This window comes from Musa acuminata, chromosome BXJ3-3 (genome assembly GCF_036884655.1).
Source record: "Musa acuminata AAA Group cultivar baxijiao chromosome BXJ3-3, Cavendish_Baxijiao_AAA, whole genome shotgun sequence".
Classification (NCBI taxonomy): Eukaryota; Viridiplantae; Streptophyta; class Magnoliopsida; order Zingiberales; family Musaceae; genus Musa; species Musa acuminata.
The window spans coordinates 5,734,279-5,746,222 of record NC_088351.1 but is presented as its reverse complement, the minus strand read 5'-3'; the positions used below and the strand labels follow the sequence as shown (position 1 = coordinate 5,746,222).

General features: G+C 35.7%; 2 protein-coding genes across 5 annotated transcripts in view; both read left to right on the top strand.

Annotated features, from left to right (window-relative positions):
* Positions 1 to 7,518, top strand: LOC135634336 (chromatin remodeling protein EBS-like). The gene is made up of 5 exons (XM_065144748.1): positions 1 to 307; positions 399 to 741; positions 817 to 885; positions 3,541 to 3,679; positions 7,292 to 7,518. Exons 1-5 carry the CDS (start codon positions 235 to 237, stop codon positions 7,316 to 7,318), a joined length of 651 nt encoding a protein of 216 aa, XP_065000820.1. The 5' UTR covers positions 1 to 234; the 3' UTR covers positions 7,319 to 7,518.
* A 975-nt stretch (positions 7,519 to 8,493) lies between these two features.
* LOC135633698 (uncharacterized) overlaps positions 8,494 to 11,944 on the top strand; it is a 28,722-nt gene continuing 25,271 nt past the window's right edge. The window contains exons 1-2 of one of the 4 annotated variants that reach the window (XR_010495094.1): positions 8,494 to 8,786; positions 11,310 to 11,427. Coding sequence is in view for 3 of the 4 variants with exons in the window: in XM_065143502.1 (XP_064999574.1) it covers positions 8,649 to 8,786; positions 11,310 to 11,427 (256 nt within the window). In the remaining variant the exon portion in view is untranslated. The remainder of the gene's footprint in view (positions 8,787 to 11,309; positions 11,428 to 11,944) is intronic. The other 3 variants (XM_065143502.1, XM_065143504.1, XM_065143503.1) reach the window with 3 other exon arrangements.

Here is an 11,944-nt window from a genome sequence, read left to right as displayed (position 1 = left end):
AAAAATATTGAAGGGTGAAACATTTGTCGAGCCATCTCCTGTCCACCTCCGCTCTTGTGGGAACCAGCCACACGCACCATCACCTCTCTCTCCTCCTCCTCCTCCTCACTTTAGGGTTACCATCGTTTCCCACGCCAGCAGTCCATCTCTTCCCGCACCCACCCGAGACGAGGAGATTCAAAGATACACGAGACTAGGAGTGGTTCAATTGGTATCATCTCTCAGTTTTAGCTGATGGCCAAGACGAAGCCTGGCAGGAAGGACCTCGATTCCTACACCATCAAGGGCACCAACAAGGTGGTCAGAGGTATTATGTAGATTTGTGCGTGAATGGCGTCCGTCGTGGATCTATTTCTCTCCGTTGGCTTCTAACTATTCTTGTGTGCGTGGGGGTGTAGTGGGTGACTGCGTGCTGATGCGGCCGGCGGAGTCGGAAAAGCCGCCGTATGTGGCGCGGGTGGAGAAGATTGAGGCAGACCACCGCAATAACGTGCGGGTGCGGGTGCGGTGGTACTACCGCCCCGAGGAGTCCATTGGCGGCCGTCGGCTGTTTCACGGTGCCAAGGAGCTTTTCCTGTCCGACCACTACGACGTGCAGAGCGCACACACTATCGAGGGCAAGTGCGTGGTGCACTCCTTCAAGAATTACACAAAGCTGGAGAATGTTGGTGCTGAGGACTACTTCTGCCGCTTCGAGTACAAGGCAGCCACAGGGGCTTTCACACCGGACCGTGTCGCGGTGTAGGCTTTTTCTGCTCTAGCTCTTTTTTATCTAGCTTTCTCGTAAATGTATATCTATGTTGTTTTGTATTTCAGGTACTGTAAGTGCGAGATGCCTTACAACCCCGACGATCTCATGGTCCAGTGCGAGGGATGCAAGGACTGGTAACTACCTATCCATGCTCTGCTGTTCTCTATTGCTTCCCTGATTGTGGTGAGCTTAGATGGATATTTTTATTAAGTACTGTTGTTTATCTAGTCACGAGACACTTGTGAAAAAATGTTATGCATGTTCGTTCTTTGTTGCTTAAAGCTAAGAGCAGCTATGAAATTAATGTTTTTGTTTCACAATTTCCTTTTCTCTCTCTATGCAAACTAAATTACTATTTTGCTGGTTCTGTCTGCGGAAGACAATTTGTTTTGGAAGGGCAGTGCTTTCTTATTGATGTTTCATTGAGTATAAATAAACTAGTGTCAGTTATTTACAACAAGTATAGGACGAACGCAGTGCATGGAGCACCCACCAATGTGAAGTCTGAGAATGGTCAATGTACCCAGCGTAATTTTTATATTCACGAGACCATAATATCTAAATAGAATGTTGCCTAACATGTAAACAACATGTTCACTCTTAAATAATTTTGGATACAAAATTTTCAATTAGGTAATAGTTGGTAGCTATTATCTCAATCTATCAATAATTTTTCATTTGATTTGTGCAGAAAATATTTGTTAACTATTATGCACCCACAAAATGGTGCTTCTGTTGAAGTTACCAATCTTGATATGAAGAAAGGTGAATGACTAGTGGGCTAATGACTTACTCAAAATAGCTACGACCTGATCTTTAGTACAAACGCATGAGATCTTTAGTAGTGACATGATCACAAACAAAATGATAATATGTATCAGTAGACTACATTTTGTTGTGGAAGACAAATTCGACAAATAGATATGTGGCTTCAACATTGTCACAATGTATTATTAGGCTATGAGAAAGAGGTACGTGCAACCCTTAGCGGTTATTGATCCAAGTGCACAATATCAACTTTAGTAGAGGAACATGCAGCTAATTTTTTTCTCATACGAACATCAAGAAATTGCATTTGCCTCTGAGATAGATAATATAAGAAATAGTTGATGATCAATTGAACGGTTCCACTTTTTCATCTCCAGAAAATATCTTCACTCCACTCGTATTTCTCTTGCATTTCTTTCTGGTTTAGACCGGAGATAATGAGAGCACATGGAGAATCACTATCATGCATATTTTAATAGAAAAATTAGATATATTTATTGGTATACATTGTCATTTCCGTTATGCAGTATATCATTAAATTTGGCATGCCTTAGTGAAGGCATGATTCTTTGGTGAAAATGATCAAGCTTCAAGCCTTTCATAACTTTTTTTTTTTAATTTTTTAAAATGTACATCGACATAGCAAGATGTTGAGATTGTTTTTATTTGTGTGGTTAAACTACCACTTTTGATGTGATTCTTGGTGTTTGAGGCCTTTGGAGTTTCATGTTATGCACTATCTAAATGGAAATACCTTTTTCACTTTTTTCTATATAATTTTGGATCTTTGTTTTGTCCAAAACATTATTTTAGTCCTTGTATCATGTTGTTTCCTGGTGTCTTTAGCTAAAAGCTATGTGGTGACCTATTGCATGTAAAGGTACTTCGTATGGCCTGGTTGACAATGCAAAGAAGACAAAGAAATGCATAAATTTATGTTCTTTTGTCATCGTGATTCATGATCTATTATTTGTTGGTGGTTGCTCCATATGACAACCCAACATTCTTAGAATATGAAGCAATAAGTGTCTTGCTCTTTTCCTTTTCGGAGTGTATAGTTGATTCACATGAAGTCATTTTGTGCTAGAGCCTTTCTCCAAGCTTTCTTTCTATACATCAACCTTTATGCTTGACTGTCTAGGTATTTGAGTGCTGTTATCTTTTCATGATATGTTCATGGAGTTGTTGCTATCACTAGAACATTCCTAATGGTCAGTTATGATAGGTGAATTTTACATAACCTGTTTTAGGATTTTATCATGTGACATATGAAGTACTAAAAGTCCTAATTTGAAGGATAACATGATTGCATGTATTTATTGTCTTTATAAAAGTCATTGTGTTGCCAATAATTAAATTTCTTTGGCACGGTTAATGGGGAATATAGCTTAAGTTTTCAACTACCTTTAATTTTTTTTTGTTAATAGTTATTCACGTTTTAATTCTTTTGCTTTTTTTACTTTGCACTTCTTCAGATCCAAAGGTTTAGTGGCCATATATCTGGACATGCATCGCACCTGACTCATGTCGAGAAAGCTTGGAAGTACATTCTTAATTTTCCATTTTCATAATAGATCCTTTTTTTTTTCCTGATTGTGGTCATTATGGATATAATTAATGAACAAAAAATATTGTGCTTTGGAGTGGATGATTAGTTTAAATATTTTCTTGGTTCGAATAAAGGTTTGTATGTTTTGATTCCACCAAGCTTGTTTACTGATTCAAGTAGAGATGCATTTCATTGCAGTGTATTATAATTTCTATCGATAATGCCAGCATTCATTTGTGCTCTTTTAGGTGCTGATATTGATATTCTGTCAAGCTTCGTGATTATCATTTTGGTTTTGTAATTTATTCTTGTGTTGCACCTGGAGAATTTTGGCATTGAAGACTATTGTCTTTTATTCTTATTTTGCTTCTCTGTTGTACAAAAACTTTAGTTCATGTCACACTTTTTTTAATAAAAGCAAATTTGGTTCATTTGCTTTGGTTTGAGATTGTAAAAATGATCATTTTAACAGGTTCCATCCATCTTGCATGGGCATGACAATTGAACAAGCAAAAAAATTAGATCACTTTCTATGCTCAGATTGTGACTCCGAAAATGATGCTAGTAGATCTATAAATGGGTTCCCAGCTTCATCAGTTTCTGAGCCCAAGGTGATGAATTTTATATACTTTCCCCTATTTCTTTATTGATGTAAGCCATACTAAATTGTTTTTCATGCAAACTTCCACTTTCTGATTTTGGAGAGATATTAGATGTCTTGTATCCACTTAACATGTGCTTATGGTATTGTATGCATCAATCCTAGATTTGTCTTAAGTTCTAATGCTATTAAATGATATATCTATGCTATTTTTGTTACGTTATGTGGTAGATTTTATTTTTTAAAGCACCATGGTATAAGCTTTCACCTGGATCTAATACCATTGTGAACTAGGACATTGATAGTTGCTTTTTGAGCAGTTCGGTCTGTTTTATTTATTTATTTTTTTAAAGCATGGACTTAGTAAAAAGAAAAAGAAAAAAACCAGACCTGTACTGGTTCAGCCAGCTACTGATATGGGTCAAATATAAGTACACGTCTAAGTGATTAACTTAGTAAACTAAAGAATATAGGGTAGAGGTATCCTTTTATTGAAAGTCATAAAAACACATTCATGTATAAAAATTAAATATTAAATAATATTAAATCTCTAAGTAATTTCTAGTAATCTAAAATTCATGTTTAGATGTTTCTGCATAAAAATTGTGTGAAAGGGACAAGAAAGAAGGGAATAAAGTATTTAATTGTTGTTTGAACTATTAAATGAAATGGATAACATTCTTAGTTTTTCTTGTACAAAAATGTCACATAAGGTTTTAAAAAATCAAGAGTCTGGCACTAGCATCAAGAAGTAGTCATATGGATTAGTCATCAAACCTTGTGCCTTACTCTTCGAACATCTCTCATGCTACATCTTTCTTCAAGACTGGCAGTGTTTACAATAGTGGATGAGGCATAGTGGTGTATTGCTCGCAATGAAGATGTGATAGCTTTTTGGTGGTAAGTGGGAAGGATATAGGATAAGTTGTTATGGTTCCAATATGATGTAAACATTGCTTTGATGTCAATCTAATGTAGTACAAGTGACTATGATACCAAATCTGATGTAGGGCAGATGAATTGGAGTACTCTTGGAACAAAGAATACTTCATTTTTTTGAGAATACGGTAGTTGTTGAATGGAGATGAGAAGATATTGGAGAAGACAAAAGTGAGAAATTGTAAATAACTCACTCTGGCTCAAAGATTAACTCTCATGTATGAAGTTTTCATAGCTCCACCTATTACCTATGTGGATGATCATTATACACCATCAGGAATAAGTACCAGATTTGTGCACTTTAATAAGTATTCTTAGGGATGTGACCTTTTACCTCTCAGACTGTGGGAAATAAAACTTGGAATCTCCTCCCAGATTTGTGCACTTTAATAAGTATTCTTAGGGATTTGTGCACTTTGTAGATTTTTTGGTAAAATATTTAGTTTTCAATCATGATGAGACTTATTACAGGATTAAATCCTCAATGGACTTGGAATCTCCGATCGATCGCATGATTGATGTCCATCCTTTTTCGTTAGAATCTCCAATCTAGTCTAGAGATGCTCCTTTTTTGTTTAGCACCCTATTTGCTCCTTGCTGAGTAAACTTTATAACTAGTGTAGAATCATATAATATGTTGCCATATGACAATTTTGAAAAAGGTCATGTAAACTAATAATTTTTTCATAGAAAATTAAATTAAAATGGCCCTGCACTAAAAAGTCATCGAGCAAGCTATGACTAGATTGGTGTGATCCACTCTTCTTCCTATTCTCCTGCCCTTCTCTTCCGGCTACTGCAGTTGGCCCTTAATAGTGACAAGCCTACCGATCCTCTCCTTTGGGAACGAGCCTTCACCTGTTGTAATTGGTTGGTCCTCACAAAGATCAGCAAATCTCAATGAGTTTGGCTGAAGCCCAATCTTTCATTATTTCCAGCATATTACAACTGATTCTGGTCATTTTCATGAGCAATCTGTGAACTCATGAAATCAAGATTTCTTGGCTACGGAAGGGGCTGATGCATTTTGGGTTTGGTATTTTAAAAAACTTTATCTCTCCTATCTTGCCTGTTATTCTATCCTATCCAGTGCACTAGTGGAAGGCGAATATTACAACAATGGCTGCAACTGATAAATATAATAGTTGTAGCAAATGACAAACATAACATTAGCAGCACTTACAGACTCTCTTTAGACCCCATATTGGTAGGAGAACTGTGCACCAACCTGTCCTTTTTAGTTGTTGGAACCTTCCTTTGCTTCACAAACATGGTCACTGATTTCTTTTGTGGGTTCTTTCTATCTCTACTTTTCTGTTCTCCTTCCCATCTTGTCACTATTCTAAATTTTAAGTTATCAAATTGGCTAGATTTGACCAATTTCAAGTCCAGTTAAGTTTAATCTATTCTAGCATATTTCGACCAATTTCTAGCTATAATGCTGAGAATTGAACAAAATTGGATTAGAAGATAATGTAACTGATCAGATATGAAGAGTTAGAAGGACAATGCCTTGGCAAAACTTTTTGTTTGCCACGAGTATGTTTACCTAGAGACGACAAATTGAACTTTCCCCGAGACAATTTCTAAGACAATTTTATGCTTTTCGTGTGCATAGAACTTGAAGGCAGCTTAGCAATTCTTAGGTTTTTTTGGATGCAATCCTGGGAACTGTGTTGTATGGATGAAGTTCCAAGTCACATGTTATTTCGATGTTCTTGTTATGTAACAGTCGCTAGATAATGATCACATGTATGAACCCTGCCATTTATATTTGTTCTTGTTTCGGCTAATATTAAGAAGTTCAGAGGAAAAATATGTTCCATAGACATCAGTATAAGAAAATATTATTTTGTGTAGCATACTCGTGCTTAGGTTTCTCTTCCTTTTTCCTTAATATGTATATTAAACATCCCTTTACAATCTTATCCGGCATAAAACTAGAAGCATTATTTGCTGAACATGTTTATGTTATGTTTAGCATTCCACTATAAGTAGACTTCATAGTAAATGCTGCATGATATAAACTAAAATATTATTGTTTTCTTGTGGTTAGCAACCATGGCATAATCTGCAAATAAATGAAAAACTTACATTTTGAATGGCATTCATGCACATATTCGATGCACAACATATTTAATAACGTGCATTACACAGACCAAAATTCTGTGTTGGTTGATGAACTACATGAAGGTCAGCATGGTGAAATTGTTTTCTAATTATATCCTGTTTAGAAGTAAAAGTAATGCAAAATGAAATTGTTTTTTTTTTCCTGGACTTTGTTGAATATTCATTTGCATAACAGTCAGGGGAGGTAGAAAAAAAGTCAGAGGAGGCTGCTCTTGAACATATCTAATCATCATTCTTAACTATTACATTTGGTTTAAATAATCCCCTCTTTTGGTCATTTGTAACATGTAACAGGTTTCAATACATGTAAAAAGGGAGGTTTTTCTTAACATTTGAGGTAAAAAAAATTGTAGTGCAATTGAAGAAGGAACTTAATACCAAAATTGTCGTTTAATTTTATACTTCTAATATCCATATGAGAAAAACAAAAACTATATCAAGCTTCTGGGCGTCCCATTCCAAGTAATATATAAGAATGAGATTTATTTCTAAGATTGTTTAACACTAGATATCTTGGGGGAATTAGCAGTGATCACTTTAATGCTTGTTGCAGGCTGAACCCAAGAGGAGGAAGAGGTAACCGCTAATGCTGTAGATTTGGCTTATGAGGATGTATGCATTTTATGAAAATATAACTCGTCTTGTTGGTATCATGAAAATTGTACAGTGCAGAGAATAGACTGCTCGAAGAAAACCGGTGTCATGTTTTTGAGGTTGCAATACGTTTGTAATGGTAATATTTGACTGCTTAAGGTGGTAATGTTTGAGTTCCTAGATCAAGCTTTGGTGTTCTCACCATTTTTACTATGATCTACTATTTTTTATCTAGCTTATTAGAAAATCCAAAAGAACAAGTGCCAAGGTACTGCACATTTAACTATTACCATAAACATCTAAAGATTATTCATCATTACTTCACCTCGAAGTAATCTTATGTGCTGCAATTGATGCCTATAACTAATGATAAAGTTCGAGTCTTCATATCTCCAATCTTCGGTGAGAACATTAAAGTTTCTCTAGGCAAAATTTTGTGTTCGTTGTATTATAACAAATGTATAATTGTGATTTTGGAGCGTGCTCGGCAGTCTTAATTTTTCTAATGGTGTGTGGTGAAAGAAAGAAGGTTGATCTATTTAGATTCTATTTAGATGATGGCAACAGGTCAGTTTTAGCAATGTGTAAAGCATGCAACATGGTGAATTTTGATGTGTATATGTATGTATACATATATATATTTATACATATATATATATGTATATATATATATGTTTATGTATATATATATGTATATATATTTATATATTATATGTATGTATATATGTATATATATGTATGTATAATATTAATATATATATATATACACATATATATATATATACACACATATATATATATATATACACACATATATATATATATATATATATATATATATATATATATACACACATATATATATATATACACACACATATATATATATATATATATATATATATATATATATATATATATATATATTCATTTGCAGCATATAATGGATGAATTGATTCATTATTTTTTATAAATATATATAATTATAATAAAAGATCTTTTATGATATGCCATTATTTTTGTTGAATTTATTGTTTAGTATGGCAGCAAATACATAACCTGAAGTGTCAACCAACAATTACATATAAATTTAAACTTAACAGTTTGATTCGGGGTTCTCCTTTAACAGAGACAAAGCGGCGCGTGCACAACCCCTGGGGCCATTCAGCGTCGTCCGTCTCACCGTTACCAACTTCCGTGGATCAGCAACAATGCGCATGAGCGGTCCGGTACAGGACACGTCGCGGCTCGCCGATCGTTTCTTAAATGATCATATCGCTTCGCAAGATGCCCACGGTCGCCGGTAGTTGGTTGCGATGCTGCACCAAATCCATTTGTTCCGTCCTTTCCCCACTCTCGATGGGACGACGAGAAGATGTAACGCAAGCAGGAGGCCATCTGCTGCCACGGCCTTTTCGCATTCCCCACGAGCAGAGCTTCCTTCCAGAACTCGAGTAACTCTTCTTCTCTGCTCCTGATGCACACGAAACCTCTTTCAAATATTCTGTGATTTCTTCCCTCCAAATGGAGTATAGCTAGGTAGCAGGATGAAGCCATTGCTATAGTATGCCACTTCAAAAGAGAAGGCGTACGTCAGGATCCCGAAACAGGTTGATGGAGGAAAAGGGCGGCAAGACCGCACTGGAACAGGTAGACTTAATCCCAAAATGATTGAACGGGATAGCGGTCACAGAGGATGTGATCAGTGGGCTCTGTTGCTGCTGAACAAAGGGGAAGGACGCATGGAGGGTAACTCTCTGGAGTGAAATCTATTCTTAGAGGCTGGCCTCAAGAATACTAGTGGCTTACCAAAGGATCTTAGATATAGAACAAAGGGCATTCCGAAAACTGAGAAATCTGTAAAAGGGTGCTACAAAAAACTACGATATATCTGTTTCTAGGTAATCGTGTTTGCAGAATATAAAAGAAAGACGTGCTCAAGCCTCATCGTAGAGAGTAGAGACATTAAAGATCGAAGGGAGAGAAACTAAATAGGGTTGAGAGTAGATAACAAGTTCAAAGTCGCCTGTTGAAATTCTAGGCTATTTTCAATTTGATAGGAAGGAGGGAGAAGTGGCGGGGAAGGGATCGACCAATTATCTTTCCATAGCCTAATAGACCTTCAATCGTCGTGAAGAAAGAGGAGACTGCAGATGCCAATCAAACAAGTGGAATTATTTCCAAATTTGTAGAATGAGTTTCTTGCTAGATGATTGTCCCATGGGGGCCCATTTCAGTAGCAGGGGGAATTGCTATTGATCTCCTACCATCACTTTTCTTGGAGGGCTAATTTGAAATTACTTAAATTGATGATTCCTACACCCTGCTGTTTACTTTTGTAAATGATTGACCAGCTTACCAACTCCTTGATCATTCTTTGACCATTATAATGAGGAAAAAATCAGTGTAACCAGCATAAACTTGCAGGGAAATGAAAGCTGGAGAGGTCGTCAAGCAGGAGAGATGAGAGCACAAAACCCACTAGGACCAATCGCCTAACAAAGGATGGGAGTTCAGACTTTCAACTATGTAATGTAGGAAATATTAGGCAACCCTGTTGGAGCTCAACCAACTAATGAATCTACAATGTTTGCTTAGATCAGAGATCTGGTGAGAAGATCTATGGAAAAAAAACAAGGAGGGACGGTAGAGCTTTGCCTTATCCAGGGTCATGTTTTGGCCTATCACACCATTTTGTATCTAGTTACACCATTTTGCATCAATCTCCTAGGTATGAAAATATCGATAATGAAGTCCCACTTGATTTTGTTGAGGAGGCTCTCTAGGCAAAGTTTTATGCAGTAATGGATGGCCTTATTAGCTATCATGAAACTATAGATAAGATTTCTTGCATAAAAAAGAGAAAACCATACCAAGCTAATAGGGGGAGTAAGAACAACTATAAATTTAGATTCAAGGCTAGATACTAATATGTTGAAATAATTTATGTGATTACTTGAGTAAAAGGAAAAATGGATCATTGAAACCCAGGTGTATGGGGCAAGTCCAAGGGAAGAACGAGCACTACAGAAATATTTTTAATTAAATATTGGGTAAAATAAATATGACAAATGCAGGATTCAAACTCATGATCTAGTTTGAGACCATGATAAAAATTTTAATTAGGCGATCAATAATCCCAAAAACTTAAGTTGTTAAGTTGTGGGTCAGACTCAATATAGGTGAACTCTTTCAATGCTTTAGCAAGTTGGAATAGTTCTCTTTTCAATCTTTATCTCAGACATGAATATTTTTTAACATCCTTCCATTTTTGTGTGTAACTGGATCATCTCACCTTGAAGGTCAAACTATAATTTAGTATATCTTTTTTATTTTTTTAACCTACTCACTCTTTTGCGAATCTTTGTTTGACACCATGTTGTGTTTTACTTTTTTCTTTTTATAAATTGGATGATGACTTTGAGCCACATTGGTCAAGGTTAACATACATGAGATTAGAATACCAATTTAATAAAAAAAAACTTAACCATAACTAGTTTGACTCAAACTCATTGTTGATTTAGAATCTCAACATTGTGTCGTGCCATGTTGTATCTCATCCTATAAGTTTTGGAACTTAGGGAGTGCTCTATGGAGAATATTCTAAATAAATATATCTTAATGGAAGACGACTTCTAGTGTTAATAAAATCATTTTTATGTGGTGCCTGCATAAATTGCATTTACTTGTATAATAGACCAGCTTGATAAAATGTCCATAGTCATGAAGGATTTTTCACTTACTAGTTTTAGCTTATATTTTGTTTTTTCTGCAACCTTCACTATGCATGTAATTTTTCCATGGGAACTTATTTTAGGTTTCTACCTACATTGTCATTGCATGTATGATTGTGCTTCTTCTGGGTTATCTTTGTCATTGATTTTTTTAAAACCTTATTTCTTTTGCTTCTCACGTCCTGTTAACTTGTTAGTTTTGATGCCCATACACATTTGAGTAAATCTGGGACAAATTTGTAGAGGATCATGGAAAGGATTTCTTCAAGTAATGAAGTTGGTGGTGCTGGAGGGGCTTACTCCTATGATGCTTTGAAGAGATTAGATCTAGTATGGTCTAATATCTGTTCAGAATCACTAGGTTGGTTTCATCACATTTTTTAATTCACTAGTTTTGCTTTAAGCAATGCTTTTTCCACCTATGTTGCCCATGTCAAGGTGGGCATACCATGTTAGTGGCATGATGACACTTGGCATAGTAGTGCATGATGCATGACCTTGCAAGGACAAGCAGCATGTTGTATGAAACTCAGTTTTCTGATTCAGTACTATCATGATTATATCAGGTTACATTATGCTTTTATATAGCATTAACTTTAAGGAAAGAAGGAAGAAATTGACTCCTCTATTATGATATCCATCAGACAAGTTTGATGAGCACATGCATTTACCAGGCAGTATATGTAGGCCTACATGCCTGATTGGTGTTGGTCCAGTAATTAACTTATGTTACAAATGTCATCAGGTTCTATTTCTATCGACAATTAGCTTTACATTTGAATTACATGGACTGAATTAATGCTCCTAACTTAATTCATTTATATATTTTATTTCATTTGAATATTTTATTTAGCACCACCCTAACTATATTCCCCTTC